Here is a 17,150-nt window from a genome sequence, read left to right on the forward strand (position 1 = left end):
TTGGAAATTCTTCTCTGGCATACATATTAATGTGAAATATAGAAGAATTCAGGGGGATACAAAATGTGTATCTGGTTACCATTATTTGTAATAAGAGGAGTATAGAAACAAAATCTTAACAGTGACAAAACCCCACAGGGGAAAAAAAATAATTTCGAGGATAATAATAATTTTTATTTCTTGCACTCCTCTCCTCACGGCTTGAGGCATACTACAACATTGCTAAAATACACATATATCTAAAAACATTCTTTAAAATACACATGTTAAAACATATTTCCACAAAATAAATATTAAAATACACGAAACAAAGATTAAACATAAGACACAAGTTTAAAGTTCATCATTAAAACTGACTGGGAATCTAGCCTTGGGAATCTTATCATATATGAACTGGATTGGCTTGCTAAATTAGCATCTATTTATTATATGTTATGTAAGACAAAATATTTTGCAAATAGTAATTGAACTCTATTTTTGTTTTTAGTGTTCAGGACCCTCAATGGAGCCTACAATTCAGAATTCTGATATTGTGTTTTCAGAGAATCTTAGCTGCCATTTTTATAACATTCAGAAGTAGGTTGCTTTAATTTTCCAGTCTTCTGTGTGTGCTTCCTTAACTATTTTACTTTTCTTTTAAAATGTTATTCCTTTTTTACTGTGTTAACAATTATTTATAAATTACCAATGCTTTTCTTTAATTCACAAACTAGTAGAAGCAATTTTTATTTGCATTACGCCTTTTTGATTTGCTATGGGGTTTTTTTGGAATTAATCCAAAGCCAGTTTGTTGTGTGCTTATTTCAAGATTATCTTTTTCTACCTTATAATGACCAGCTAGGGTTTATCTACAGGAAATAAATTCAAAGTAATTATTTTCATAAATGTCCTTTATTGTATTACCCGAGTGTTATTTTATGAGTGGTTAATGTATGCATAGTGTTATATAAAAGAACAGGCTCAGTGTACTGAACTATGCATTTTCTGTCAAACAGTCTTGCTGGGTAGCAATAAAAAAGACTTTTATGAGAATTACATCTGAGAAATAGAATCATAGAATCATATATTCTATGTAGTCAAGAAAAAAAGGGTTTTTTTATCTGAACATTTGCATATATACTCATATGAGTCAATTTCTGTGAAAGTCAAGTGCAGGTTTTGGAGACAAAACTGTGGATTTTTATATTATCCAAAGATAAGTCAAGGGTTATTCCATGGTGAGTGGAATGCACCAGCATCATCCTTGGGCAGCCGGGGGGGGGGGGGTGTACTCTTGGCTACCCATGCAATTTTCCCACTCTGTATTTTAAAAGGCCAGAAGTGGTGCCATGGTGGAGAAAGTAGAGGGGTCAGTTCATTTTTTAGCTTCTCCCAAAACAGACTTACATTGTCACCTTTTACCACTTTAGTCAAGACGAGGATGTTTTCTTTTAATAGGAGTTAAGGTACAGTACTGTACTTTGATCTCTGCATAAATCAGCTCAGGTTTTTTTTTTTTTTACTAACATTTCTTATATAGCTGTAAAGAGGTAAAAAAGGACCTGTCATTATCTACAAGAGAAGGAAAAAGTTTATTCTCCTGTCCGGTGTTTTCATTTTTTTTTTTACAGTAACCATTTATTTGCAAGGATTTTGCTTTGATGACTGTGGGATGTAGATCTGGGCCAACTTGCTGAGTGCCTTGAAAATGAGAGTAGTCTATATTACAGGTGTCACAAATGGGGAAAAGAAGGGGCTTGCTTCTGCATACGAGTGGGAGCATTTGAAAATGATTATGGCATTAAGGGCAGGACAAAACTCCAGCCTGGTTCCCTTGTTCAGTAATCTAGAGACAAATCCACTGCTTGCAGAAATGTCATTCTGTAGATTTAACTTTTGACACATCCTCCAAAGTTGTCAACCACTAATGTATAGGGGCATCACTGACTAATTGCTACACATTAACTCTCTTTATCTTGTTTTCCTCAGAGGTGATATTGTCATTGCAAAAAACCCAACTGACCCTAAATCAAATATCTGTAAAAGAGTAATGGGCCTGGAAGGAGATAAAATCTGTACAAGCAGTCCTTCAAATTTTCTTAAGATGAACAGTTATGTAAGTACTACTGTTTTATATGATCTTTTATTGCTAGAGGAATCCTGCAATGCACCATTTTGTTTCTGTGTCTTTAAGTTAGATTCTGAATTTCTAGCGATGAATGTCTTATGACAATGGATTTTGTCCACTTATACAGGCAGTCCCTGAGTTACAAACTTAGTAACAACTCATAGTTACTAGTGAGGGTGAGACAACAGAAAGTGAGACAAATGTACTCCTAGGAAGGGAAATTCACTTCTGAAAGAGTTATCATGGGAAAAAGGTGTCTCCACTGAAGCGTTTTCGTCAATCCTTGTTTTCACAACAAGCTTTATTTTTTAAAATCCAATTATCACAGGGATAGAAAATGAGATGAAATCTTCTGAACAAGAGCACAAACAGCAAACAAACACCACGGGACTGTTAACCCTTTCCTGTAGTATCCAAAGGCCAAACATTTGCCTGGTGTTACAGTTAGAAATGTACCTGTTCGGACATACATACAAAGAACATTTCTTCAGAATCAATCTTGTTTGTAATATGGGCACTGCCTGTACAAGCACAATAGGTCTGCTTACAGTTGAGAGCTTTATGGAGGTTTGGGAGGGACCTGTGATGTAAAGCTGTCATGCCAGAGGCTGTTTCTACAAATCAAAAGATGTATTATCACCTTTAATGACATCAACAGATTGCTACTGTTTTCAGCAGATTGGAATAGATAAATGGGATGGCTTGATTTCTTGCCTATTCTTGTCTATATCACTGAAGAAAGGCATCTTTTAGGGCTGTATTGTTTAGACCAAACAAGAAAATTAAAAGCCACATTTATGCTTTGACTTGTTACATGAGATCTTCTGTAACTCCTAAGATCAAGATTCTCCATAATGCTGTGGGAGCATAAATCTCCATCGGCATACTTAATGGTAGTTGGGGCACAGCACTCTCCTGATGCCCTAAGATTTGTCAGATCGAATAGAAATAGGAATCCAGTAACCAGCAAATGTCAGTGTTTATTGTGCACAATTTTAAATGGAAGTAGTATGAGTCCTTATTGTAGTGCAAAGCATTAAGACACTGAGATTCTTCCATGAAACCTCTCATAATGTCTCTCAGTATTAGGCAGACTGGAAATGTGAGAGTTGTTTTGGCTCAGCTAAAATGCCTTAATTTGCTCTATTAACTAATTGGTGGTCAGAGGTGAAGCTTCCCTCAACAAATAAACTGCTGGTATAACGAATCTGAACACATTCCTTCTCTAGTTCCTTTTTGGCCTTGTAACTTGCTGCAAAAATGTAAATCAGGCTTGGTTTAACATACCTCTATGTCTATGTCTGACCCACTGATGTCCAACCAGTTACTACAGATATAAAGAAAATTATTTTGTGCAGCTATCTTAAACAGAATGAGACCACTGATCCATCTAATCCCATATTATCATCTCTGACTGGGAGTCACTCTCCAGTCTGAAGTTGAGATATTTTTCAGCTTTGCCAGTTGATTTTTTTTAAAACTGGAGAAGCAGAAAATTGAATCAAGGATCCTCTCTATGCATGTGTTCAGTCACAAAGCTGTGGGCTATCCCTGTGTTTATTCAGTTTATTTATTCAGATTATTTATAGCAGGGATCCCCAGCATTTTAGAGCCATTGGGCCCAGTGGGAATTGTGAGAGTGCCATGGATGGCTGCCATAACTAGTCAGAACACATCCATTTAAGGCTAAAAGAAAAATAACTTGCCAAAAACCTCAGTACAGAGCAAAGGTTGGGAAAAAGCTCCAAAACCTAAATTTTTGAACATGGTTTTCTCCTCCAACTCCTACAGAAGGCAAATTGAGGATGCTCTGAAAAATACATATATTTAAAAGCATCTACACACCATTTTCTGCTCTTTTTCTGCATAGTTGAAATGAAGTATTAGTCTATAACTACTCCCCATTTTTATTCCAGGGGCACCAAGTTTGGGAGTTCAATTTTTTTTATGAACTCTCCTAAAACCGCAAGCAGAAGAAAAATTAGAAATATGGACGGTAATTAATTTAATACACAATTTCTGTCCTTTCAAAATAGTTTCAGGTAAAAATTTCAGCACATTTTTAACGGGGAGTCGGGAGCATGAAAAATATGATAACAAATAAGCAACTCCAATCCCTTGTGATCCCTGTGCAACTCTACTAATGTGGTGTTTGTTTGCCATCGTTAAAATAGAGTACCGTATATACTCAGGTATAAGCCGACCCGAATATAAGCCAAGGCACCTAATTTTACCACAAAAACTGGGAAAACTTATTGACTCAAGTATAAGCCGAGGGTGGGAAATGCAGCAGCTATTGGTAAATTTCAAGAATAAAAATAAAACTAGATATCAGTAAAATTACATTAAGTGAGGCATCAGTAGGTTAAATGTTTTGAATATTTACTTAAAACTGTAATTTTAAAATAAGACTATCCACCTCTGATTAAATCATTATTCTAACTTTCTTCAATGTGCCAGTAAATTTGCTTATGTATCCAATAATAATAAATAGGGTGGAATAATAAATGTAATAGCAACAATAATGATAGAGTAAAATAATAAATGTAGTAATAATAGAGAAAAATAAATGTAATAAGAGAGTAAAATATAAATGTAATAATAATAGAGAAAAATAATAAATATATTAATGATAAAGAGTAAAATACTATATGCAATAACAATAATAGAGTAAAATAATAAATGTAATAATAATAACAATAGAGTAAAATAACAAATAAAATAATGATAATGAGGAAAATAAATGTAATAAGAAAGTAAAATAATAAATTTAATAATAGAGTAAAATAATAAATGTAATAATAATAAATAGATTAAAATAATAAAGGTAATAATAATAGAGAAAAATAATAAATATATTAATAATAATAAAGAGTAAATACTATATGCAATAATAATAAATAGAGAAAAATAATAAATGTAATAATAAGAGAAAAATAAATGTAGTAATAGTAACATAATAAATGCTATAATAATAAGAGAGTAAAATAAAAAATGTAATAATAAATAATAAATATAATAATATTAATAGAGAAAAATAATAAATATATTATTAATAATAAAGAGTAAAATAGTATATACAATAATAATAGAGAAAAATAATAAATGCAATAATAATGAGTAAAATAATTAATACAATTATAATAATAGAGAAAAATAATAAATTTAATAATAATAATAAATGTAACAACAACCAAATCAATAATAATCCAATAATCACCATATATTATTTTAATTACAGTATATATTTTGGGGAAAGTGTTGTATGTATTTAAATAAAAAATGAGAAAGACTGACTTGGGAAGGGGGTGGGAAAGAAGGACTGGAAATGAGAAAAACTTGGAATGTGAAGGGGTGTTTGAAAAAGAAGGAAAATTCGGTGGGAAGAAGGTAGCTGGAAAAGTTGGGCAGATTGGGAAGGGAAGGGGGCAACTGGGAAAGGGGGGAAGATTGAGGTGGGAAAGGGGGTTGGAAACTGGGAAAGGCTGCGATGGAAAGTGAAGAGAGAGGGGCTGGGGAATGGGGATAGCAAAGTGGGATAGGAAGGGGGAAACTAGAAAAAGGAAAGACTGGGGTGGGAAAGTGGTGCTGTGAAAGTGGGGGGGGGGAACTGAGGTGGGAAGGGAGGAAGGAGAAAGCTTGGGGAGGGAAATTGCAGATGGGGGTCCTTCCTTTGGTTCTTTGGAAGGGGTTGCTTGGGAGAGCCACCTGCTCTCCTCCCTCCTCCTCCTTCTCCTCCTCCCTGCTCCTTTCTCTTCCTCTCCTCCGTTCCCAGAAGAGAGACCTGAAAAGGAGGGGGGGGGGAATAGAAGCGCAGAGGCAACTGCTTGAATGTGGAAGGGGGCATCTCCTCTGCACTTCCATTCCCCTCTCTGCTTTCCAAGTCTCCCTTCTGGGGGTAAGGAGGGGGAGGAAGAGGAGGCAACCTCAGGCAGCTAGTGGATCGCGGGAGGGGAAAGGAAGCATGGAGGAGACTCCCCCTCCTGCGATCCACCAGCTGCCTGGCCAGCCCCGTTTCTTCTCTTCTTCCTTCTCTTCCTCGTCCCCCTTCTTCCTCGTCCCCCTTCAATGGCCACTTGAAGGGGGACGAGGAAGAAGGGGAGAACGGGTTGCTGCTGCAGTTTCTCCTCCTCTTCTTCCTCTTCCTCCTTGCTGGCCAGCTGAAGGAGGAGAAGGAAGAAGGGGAGAACGGGTTGCTGCCGTGGTTTCTCCTCTTCTTCCTTCTCTTCCTCCTTGCTGGCCAGCTGAAGGAGGAGAAGGAAGAAGGGGAGAAAGGGTTGCTGCCGCGGTTCCTCCTCTTCTTCCTTCTCTTCCTTCTCAATGGCCAGCTGGAGGGGGCCGTTTCTCCTGTTCCTCTTCCTCTTCCTTCTAGATGGCCAGTTGGAGGGAGAGGAAGAAGAAGAGGAGAAATGGGGGCAGCCTGTGCCACCTTTGCCGTTTCTCCTCTTTTTCCTCCTCCATGGCCCGCTGGAGGAGGAGGAGGGTTGGCAGGAACAGTGGCCTTCGCGGCATAGGAGACTTGCCTGGGGGCCCCTGTGCAGCCTCCGCCGCTCGTCCTCTTCCTCCATGGTCAGCTGGCTTCGGAGCTTCACCTCCAGGCTCCGCTGCTGGCTTGACCCGAATATAAGTCGAGGGTGGATTTTTCAGCTCCAAAAAAAGGGCTGAAGAACTTGGTTTATATTCGAGTATATACGGTATCTTTAATCAATTTTTTAAAATATTTGCAATTATCTCGTGTGGACTTCCTCTTCAGTTAAACTCTCTTGTCTTTTTACTTCTCTTTTAAAATAAAAATGTGCTTGTTCACTTTTGAAAACACTTTACTAGAGTTAAAGGATTCTTCTGTTTCATATTTTTAGCAATCTGTAGGACTGAATGTAAGGAAGAGGCACTATTTAGAGGTAGTGAAATATATAGATCAAAATGCTGTAAGCATTTTAAAGCTAATTCGATCAAATGAAGTGTTCATCTTTGCTAAATATACACTTTTATGATTTAAATTTTTTTTAAAAGATTAGCATGCTTTTGTACATTAGGTACATTGGTCATAATTCAAGTTTAGAATATATATTAAACTGCAAATATAGTGTTATTGTATCTGCATGTGATTTAATAATATGTACATTACATTCTGTTTACCATTTGTCCAGCTGCTGCAGTTACTATTTATCAACTGAAAATGGCAGCAGGTAAATTGTAATAAACCAGTTTAAATATCATAAGGCACTGATATGCTAAGCCCTTGTATAGCTTGAATAGAAGAAGGGTCTAGTAATGTCACTTAATGTAGATAGGGCTTGTAAATAAGGACCCTGCTCTTTGCAAGTCATAGTGATAAAAAGCTGAGATACAATTCCATTTCTCAGCAACCCTCTACTGATAATCAATTACCATGGACTGCTAATGCCTTGGCTACAGCTGATGTGGAGGAAAATGTTTACTTTGTGCTAAAGGGAAGTTCATTGAGGAGATGACATGTTCACTGCTTCCTGTGGCTATCTATAAAGCTAACAGAGCCAAAGATTAAGTATCTTATGTATTCAAATTTGAGAAAAGATCTTTTCCAGGCATTTTTACTTGCATCACTACAGATGTCCAACCATTAACATTTTAAAATATGGATAGATATTTGTTACAGCAGAATATGTAAACCACTGGGAGGAATTATTTATTCTTACAGAGCAGTGTGTTTGGTGACTCTTTGGGAGATACATACTCTCTCAAAACAACTGAAACTGAAATGTAATGCAAGGCATTTTTGTGTACTCACGGAGGCAGCAGTATTCCTCCAGAAGATTTGAAATTGAACAATTATTAATAATCATTACTGATTGTCCTAAAATGCTTGGTACTATAGCCATGGGTAGAAAAAAAATCAGTGGATTCATAGAGACAGGGCCATTGTTTGGTTTTGTCCAGATATTCTGATGTAACCTGGAAGCTTTATTACCTGGGCCAGGTAAAACAAAACAAAACAAGGAATTAGATATTTCAGTGGCGTTCTGAGAAAACAGGTCTCATCTGAATAAACTATAAATGTTTTTAGAATAAATGCAACATGTTCTGCTCTGCATAAGTCCTATATTCTGGTCCTGCCTTTGTCTTATTCTAGACAGCTATCTGCTTCGTTGTTCTTTTTTGTAAATGATTTTTATTCAAATATATAAACAAAGAAAAAACATACTTATAAAACACAACAACACAAAATGAAATTAAAACTACAATAAAAACAGTTTTCATTATGTACAAAAGTAACTAATATACCTTTATCTACAACATATAACCTACACACATTTTAAACAGACATCTACTAAACTAATCAACAAGCCTCCCACCAGTTGCCTGTATATTTTTCATTGGTCCCTTTAAATATAACTTTATTTCTACCTTTAACTTTTAATAACTGTTCTATATCAGAAAACCATTAATAGAAGACTGTCCCATCATTACAGTATATAAGTAATAAGTGTTTGAGAAAAGATCTTTTCCAGGCATTTTTACTTGCATCACTACAGATGTCCAACCATTAAAATTTTAAAATATGGATAGATATTTGTTACAGCAGAATATGTAAACCACTGGGAGGAATTATTTATTCTTACAGAGCAGTGTAAGAATAAATAATCTTTCCCAATCTTTCTTGAGGAGCCTCCAGTGGCTCAAAGGGTTAAACCCTTGTGCCAGCAGGACTGCTGACAGAAAGGTCAGCGGTTTGAATCCGGGAGCGGGGTAAGCTCCCATCTGTCAGCACCAGTTTCCCATGCGGGGACGTGGGAGAAATGTCCCACAGAATGGTAAAACATCCGGGCATCCCCTGGCAACGTCCTTGCAGATGGCCAATTCTCATACCAGAAGCGACCTGTCACTTCTGACATTAAAAAAGTCAGTCTTGAATTCAGCCAAGAATTTCGCCTTAATCAATATTGTCAATTTATTCATCTCAGCTAATTCATTTATTTTAATCAGCTAATCTTCCTCCAGTATATATAGTTCTTTCCATCTCTGGGCATGGATGATTCTCACTCCTGTAATCATAAAATAATAGTAATCTCCCATGGTTTTTTTTCTAATTGGTCATCTCGCATCTCCAACAAATACAGTTCAGGTTTCATTGTAATTTTAATCTTTACAATATCTTCTGGCATCATGTCCAATATTTTTGGGCCTTTTTACAAGACCATCACATATGATTAAATGTTCGAATATTTTCCTTGAATTTCCAACAGTTACTGGATTTCTTTTTATAAATTTTAGAAAATGCCTCTGGTCAGATGCCACCTATATATCATCTTATGGAAAAAAATTCAAATAATTACATAAAGTCAATTTCATGCACTTTTCCAGACCATTGTTCATTTTATTTGTCTGCCTATATTTTGTGCCCATATAATCATACAATCATTCACCTATTCTTCCTCCATTTCATATTTTAACAGCACTTTATAGATTTTGGCAATCAAATGGTCTGCTTGTTGGTTCTTTTCATAAGCCCTTCAGTCAGTCAGTTTCTCAGTACTTCTCCCTGTACCCTTTCAAGTGGTACTGTCAGACCAAGTGCTGGCCTGTGATTGACTTTTTTTGCACAGTGACTTTCCCTTGAGTAAACCCTGTTGTCCCATCCTGATTCTGGACCCAGTGCTAACAGGATTCTCACCATAGTATGCTTATCAGATTTGTGACACTCTTGAAAAGATCAACTGAAAGGTCACCTGTAGCAACACTCTCCTCTTCTCCCATCTCAAAAACATGTTTAGCAATTTCTTCAAAATTTGAAGTGAAGTAGGTGTGAGAGGCATTCCTCAATTTTTATATGGGTTTAGTGGGAAGAGTTCCTTCTTTCATTTACTAATTCTCAATGTATTGTATAACTGAGAGAGGAGAAATAAAAATGGCCTGTTTAATTTAAATAATGTATGTTTAATTTTTTTTTTGGAATGCATGAAATGTAGAAAAGGAAGTATGAAAAGAAAAAATCTCTCTTTCTCAAACTTTTTAATTATTAATTTGTGAAATACTGCAATGATGTGGTACAGATCTTGCTCTCTTCAACTCAAAATAAAACCCACCTATGCCATTTTGGGGCATATTCCATATATAGGATTGATGCTCATACCTCTATTGTATATGCGATTCCTGAGATAAGGAGACAGTTGATTTGGACTGTGTTGGGATTTCTTTTGTGTTCTAATCCTCCGCACACTACATGAAAGTCTTCAACCAATGTTGTACTAGTGGCATTCACTAGGTTGGGGAGGAGGTGCCAGCTCTCCACATTACGTTTTGAGAGTGTACAGAAAGCAAACTCCCAGAAATCCCAGCCAGCTTACCGGCTGTTAGGAATTGTGGGAGTTGAAGTTCAGAACAACTGGAGGGCTCAAATTTGACTATGCCCAGTGTAAAGACTGCTGCAGCATAGCAGACGTGCCACTTCAAGGGAATTATCCACTTGGATTCTGGCCCATTTATTATTTCATCTGGTAGGTTGATGAGAGCTTCTTTTTTATTTTAAACTCTTAAATTATTTCCCAGCACAAAATATAACAAAAACATAGTGTCTAAAATACTATGTATTGAAGAGGTAGTATAGTATAACTGAGTTGTATGGGGAAGACTACATCTGTTGCACTTAGCTCATAACTATTATGTTCTACCACTTTGCATCTGGAATAAAGCTCTGTTGAGGTATTCTGCCTGAACATGTATGGGGCTAATTCTGGGAATAGGGATGTGGGTGACACATATGCCTTGTCCTCCAACACCTGAAAGTCAGCTAGATATTCACATGAAAATCTGAAGAGGGTCTTGTATTGATTTTTGGCTGAATGCCATTGCACAGTCCCATGACAAGGAACCCCAATAAAATTGGGTTCCCACGTATGGCAACTGTCTAATCATGTTCAGCTAGACATAGTAGCAAAGTCCTCAAACTGCAAAAGACAATCTTACTTCTTGAGGCTTGGACATTAGTCATGTGCATTTGTCTACCTCTTTTAGTGATACTTGCTTTCTGGCAAATATGTGAGCTGGTCTTAAAAAGCAACTACATTAAGTGGGGCCAGCCCTTTGTCTCTTAATGAACAAGGCAAACAGCAGCTGTTGCAATGAAAGTTGCTTGTTGGATGTTTGCAAAGTTATGTATCATTTGCTCTGGAGGCATCATATGGCAATTTTCAGTTATCTTAAGCTTCTATATCCATGTGACATAAAACATGCAGAACAAACTTGAGTTTTTAGTAGTTACACTTTAGTTCTTACTTTCATTTCATTAATTAGGTGTAATTTAATTAATCAAATCAAACCTGAACTCTCCCTAGAAGCCAGGATAGCCAAACTGAGGCTGTTGTACTTTGAACATATCATGAGAAGACATGGCTCACCAGAAAAGACAGTAATGCTACATAAAATAGAAGTAAGTAGAAAAGGGAGAAGACTGCATTACAGATAGATAGACTCAATCAAGAAAGCCACAGCCCTAGGTCTGCAAGGCCAGAGTCAGAGATGAGGATAGGATGACTTGGAGGTCTTTCTACATAGGGTCGCAGTAAGTTGAAGTCATATTGACAGTAGTTAACAGCAACAATTTAACTAACATACAGATTTCATTAATCCTTAGTAAATTTGTTATTTTATTCTGTGAGCTCTTTTATCATATTTCACTTTAATCAAGACAGGTAACACCTGTGATTTATTAACAAAAGCTTCTTTTGTAAGATGAATACCTGCAGGCAGTGAAGCAATTACATTAACTGCTTGTATCACTGCAGGAAGCACTTTGGCATCACTGGGAATAGATGAGAAACTTTTTGACTTCATTCTTTTGTTTAGTGGCAAGACAGGTTCTTATCATAGTCCAATCAGGAAACTTCTGAAATGTAACAAAATAAGATTGTTTTAAAAAGCCAGTGCTTTTATATCCTTTCAGACAGCTAGAATACTTGTAATCTTTGGGGTGTTTCAATGTGTTGGCCACATTGAACAGTTGACCATACCACAATAAACAGATATTTTGATAGCATGAATAATTAGTTTTATAATTAAATGACAGACCAAAAAACCCCAAAACCCAGCAGTTGTTTTTCTTTTGGGTTCTGCACATGTGTTTTGAACAGTTTTACTTGATAGTCTGTTTTTCCATAAAACAGTCAAAATACAAAATACTTCAAACAAAACATGAAGGACACCAATCATCATCTGAACATCTCCTTTGGCTGTTGCAATCATGTTATTTTGCACCTTACAGCTTGCCAAGCTGCTTCAGTTTCTAGGACATATGTTTCTTTTGAAATGAGAAGCTTTGTCCACAAGGCCCAGATTTTCCAATTTTACTGGAGTAGGAGGGTATGCTTCTGCTGGTCTAAAAGTTTTATCAGAAGGGTCCCATAGAAGAGCCACTGGTTATAAAGGTCTGATTCCACTAATTAATAAGTAGTCAACTCCACCTATCACATAATCCTCATATATGTATAATAAGTGAAGTATATGTTCATAATTTAGACTTTGTGAGATTGTATTTGTATATGTGCGCATACACATGTGTACTTCAGGATAAGTTCCCAGAAGGTCTATCCATGTAAACTACTATCACCACTAACAAGAAAATCAACAACAGTTGTATCACCCTTTCCCGAGAATTGAGTTTGAGGCAGCTTACAACATTTAAAACAGATAAAAACACATAAAGGGTAAAAAAAACAACATTAAACTATCTGTGGAACTGAAAACAATTTTGAACTTGTGTATTAAAAAGGCAAGGAACAAAAGTAGTTTAAAACCTTGGAAAATAAGAGTATAAGCTTGCACAGGCAAACAGTGATAGAGAAAACAAGGGAGAAAAGTTGAGCAGACTTGCAGACTAAGAGATTGCAGTTTGTGTCTTGAATAGTAAATATTTAACTATGTCAGAAACTGATTCTGTGTGACATGAAGAATTTTATTGTGTCTTTATTGTAAAGAAATGTAGCACTTCCCTAGGAGAAAAAAGAAAAGTCTGTGCATGATGGTGATAAAAGCAGCTGACTAGATTTGTATAGTAATAATGAAGGATATCTTTATAGCTGGAGCTTTGGGTTCACTGTAGAGCATTGTTAATTAATTACTTTTGTCACAAAGTGGTAAAAAGCTGATCTGCCTCTAGCTGTTAAAGTGCAAAAGGAAGCAGTGTGATTCCTATCAAGGTGTACATGATTTCACTTTCTACGAAGGCTTCCTTTTGGTTGCAATTTGCTTTTCAGGTCTTACTGGAAAAAGGGTGGGGGTCACCTCTCTTGCAGCAATATTGTTGCAATATTGCCCTGTTTCCTTGCCCTTCCCCTCTGTTCACTACTTTCTCTTTTTACCCAGTGATCTTAAGAGTGGCTTAACCATTGAACTCTTAGAATTACAGAATGTAAGGGATGCCCTCTGGTTCCAGTGTTTTAAATAACCTTTGTAAGTATAGTGGGATATAAACATGTTGATAATGATTTCCTACATCTAGAGGATTGCAGAAGCAGACATTTATCCCCATTTTGATCCAGAAAAAGAGACCTGGAGACCATATATAGCCCTAGAGCAAGCCTACTCTGAAAAGTGTTATGTGGGAAATTCAATGTTTTTAAGTAGTTCTTCTCAAATAAAATTACTCCCTTTCCCTCATTCTGGAAAAGACATTCTCTATACTCTTGCTTTAGCATTCCACCTGCCCCATTTTTCTTTCCAGAGTTAAACATAATTATCACTATTTTGTTTCGTCTTGTGTTCATAGGAAATTATCCTGTACTGAGTCAGTGTATTGTCATATCTAGCCTAGTGGGATTAACTCTGAATGGAAATATCTTCCCTGCGTTTTTTTTTCTTTGCAAAGTTCATTGCAGGGGGATATTCTATCCAAGTACTAATCAGGTCTGATCCTGCTTAGTATCCAAAATCAGATGATATTGTGTCTTCTGTCAACAGTACTGTCAACTCTGATAAACATCAGGCTTTTCTCCCAACCATACCTGGAAATTCTGATGTTCCCTATCCCCCATGCAGCCACTTACCATGCTCAACAAGACTTTATTTCTGAAATCAGATAAAATTGTATGTGTTCAGAGTGGTATGGTGGTACAGGTCCTTTCAGACAAGTCTCCCTCCTTTGACTTCCTCACATTTTGTTGTGCTACTGAGATGGATTTAATTGGAATTGTTATCACCTGTTTTACACAAGATGCCCAACACTGTCACAAAATACCTGTGTTACAAAAGATGCAATTCTTTTACTGTGGCACCTGACATCCATGGTCAGGATGTGGGAAGGAGTTTCCTTAAATTCAATTTGATAAAAATGTTCTTTGATTTCTTTAATTGTTTATTGTTAAGTAGAGTGGGTACATATCTTTCAGACTCTCAACAGAATCTGTGATCCAAGAAAGATTGAGAGGCTGAGAGATATATACATTGCACATTCATATAAACGTGCTAAGGAATATGTGATCCTCCAGATGCTGCTGGACTGTACAATTCTTGTTTATTTCAAAGCAAGCCCAACTATATTAAGTGGGAATTATTCACATGTTGGTGAGCTTTTACCAGCAACCTGTCATTTTTATTTACTGTCTGCTAAGGTCTCATTCTAGTTGTAAAGCATTTAGCTGCTACTGTTTTGTTAATAGGCATTTCTAAAGTTTTATATTGTAAATTTTTGAGACCTTTCCTGAATTTGTTAGATAATCATATATTTTTTAGCCAACACTGCAGTTAAGTTATTCTGTCTTCAGATATTATAGAGCTAGTTTAGGGCTGAATCTATGGTATGTAATATAGCTCATGCACAGTCTGTATAGACAGTAAAAGGTTCCTGTCATATGATAAGGTCACCATCATTAATTTTCAAATTATAAGGAAAGACTTGCCAGTTTGTGATGGTCATTATTGCAATATTATGTGTTGTGGATCCTGCCTGCACATAGAATGAACTGTGATCTTAATTAGAACTTTGACAAGCCCTCTCTGATAAAATGATGAGATTATTCGTAATTGATGTCACAATCAATTACCATTTGGTTCATCACAAGCCTACTAACAGGTCTAGCCTTAGTGCTGGCCCCAGGATGTTGATGAGTGTGTGGCTGCCCTGTTCATGCTGTTACTGCGACAGCAGGGCAGATTTTCAGTCAACATCCTAATGACCTCTTTTGAAGTCTATTAAATTAATGACCCTGTCACATTGGCCTAACCCCTTACATCTTCATTAGGAGAATTTTGTGTGTGTTGCAAACTAGTGTTTTGGAGTACATGAAAGAATAGATACTTGGATTCCTCCCTTGCCCCCGCTATCTACCTCTGTTTAGAGAAGTGTAAAATTATTCAATGTAACTGCATGTTAAAGATAAAATTATACCATATTAATGAGAACTATCTGTATTTGCTTTTAACTACATATTTGTTATTTAATTTTTGATATTTCTCAGGTACCCAAGGGACACGTGTGGTTAGAAGGTGATAACCTCAGAAATTCCACAGATTCCAGGTGTTATGGTCCTGTTCCATATGGATTGATAAGAGGACGCATATGCTTTAAGGTATTCTCCTGTAATATAAAATATGTTAATTTAACACTTTCTATATATCTTTAAGCCCTAAACTACTACAAGACACATTCATTATCTGGTGATGAACTCTGGGGGGTTTAAATGTTACAGAAGAGCATGATCTCAAGTCACTATTGATTTTGAAGATGTTAGTGTCACCTAACTCAGCCAAAAAACTATCCAGTGCAAACAGAAAAACGTTGGGGATATTCTTACATCTCCTTCTTATTTCATTTCTTTCTAAAAACTGACTCCAAGGGTCATGGGAGCTTCAAGGAGTGAGTGCGACATGGATGGAGGGGAAATGAGTAGCTCCAATCTTGTGTCAAAGTTGGAAGGTGTTCTCCATTTCATAGCAGACACATTGCATAATTCCCAGTACAGATCCTTGAAATATTTGACTGCTTACTTTCTTTCCTTTCTCCCTGTACCCTGACTTGTCTTCATTAAACAGTTATTTAATTTCATTGAAGGACCTGTTTGCCAAGTTCACTCAGGAATCTGTGATGAAAGTTTCTTTTTTAGAAAGTCAAATATCAAAATATCTATCAATATTTACACTTTTCAGTGCTGTAGAGCTCTTTGCTAAAGACATGCTATTTCTTCTTTGGCTTGGATTGTTCTTCTATGCATTTAATAGTTCTGTTTCCAAAGCATTCTATCAGTTACCTCAGAGCAGAAGGTAGATTAAAAGGTATTTGATTTCATATGATCTCTTCTAAAAATGAGTTTTATATTGACATCCTTCTTCATCTTTAAGAGGGCAACATTTATTATTGCAATATTGTTGAAACATTGCAGTTTTACATTTTCAGTTGCTTAGCTGTTACTGAGTGCATGCTGACAATTTGTTCTCAAATGGCAATGCTTGCTGCATTTAGTTCTTCTAATACACACCATAAGCATTAGCTGTAGGTAGAGTATCTGGCTTCCAGAGGAATGTCAGGGACCTGAGCACATCACATGGACCACAGGACATTCACCTCTGGCATTAATTGTATTTAAGAAAACCTGAGCCTCTTTCTCTGACTATTGGTGGTGAGAGAGAAGGGGATGTAGTTCTCTGCATATCTATTCCAATTCTTTTGTCTCTGGCAATATTAATGAATACAGGCAGTCCCCCAAGTTATTAACAAGATAGGTTCTGTAGGGTTGTTCTTAAGTTGAATTTGTATGTAAGAACAGGTACATTTTAAGTGTAACTCCAGCCAATATGCTGTATATTTGTGTGATACACACACACACACGCATTGGATAGGATAAGGAAGGGTTAACACCCCTGAGGGGGTTTTGGTTTTTTTTTTTGGTTTTTTTTGCCATCTGTGCCCCTGTTCAGAAGACTTCACCTCACTTTCTGTCCTTGTGATACTTGGATTTTGAAAAATGTGGTTCGTTGTGAAAACAAGGATTGGCAGTGAAGCTTCAGTTGAGACATTTTTTCCTCATGATAACTCTTTCAGGAGTGAATTTCCCTTCCGAGGAGTAGATTTCTC

The 17,150-nt window shown here is 36.5% G+C and overlaps 1 protein-coding gene across 6 annotated transcripts in view; it reads left to right on the top strand.

Annotated features, from left to right (window-relative positions):
* Window positions 1-17,150, top strand: part of immp1l (inner mitochondrial membrane peptidase subunit 1) — a 68,539-nt gene that overhangs the window by 50,993 nt on the left and 396 nt on the right. For all 6 annotated transcript variants that reach the window (XM_003214685.4, XM_062980565.1, XM_062980357.1 and 3 more), the window contains 3 exons: window positions 488-576; window positions 1,969-2,095; window positions 15,538-15,648. In XM_003214685.4, coding sequence (XP_003214733.1) covers window positions 488-576; window positions 1,969-2,095; window positions 15,538-15,648 — 327 coding nt within the window. The remainder of the gene's footprint in view (window positions 1-487; window positions 577-1,968; window positions 2,096-15,537; window positions 15,649-17,150) is intronic.

The sequence above is a fragment of the Anolis carolinensis genome, chromosome 1, assembly GCF_035594765.1.
Source record: "Anolis carolinensis isolate JA03-04 chromosome 1, rAnoCar3.1.pri, whole genome shotgun sequence".
NCBI classification, from domain to species: domain Eukaryota; kingdom Metazoa; phylum Chordata; class Lepidosauria; order Squamata; family Dactyloidae; genus Anolis; species Anolis carolinensis.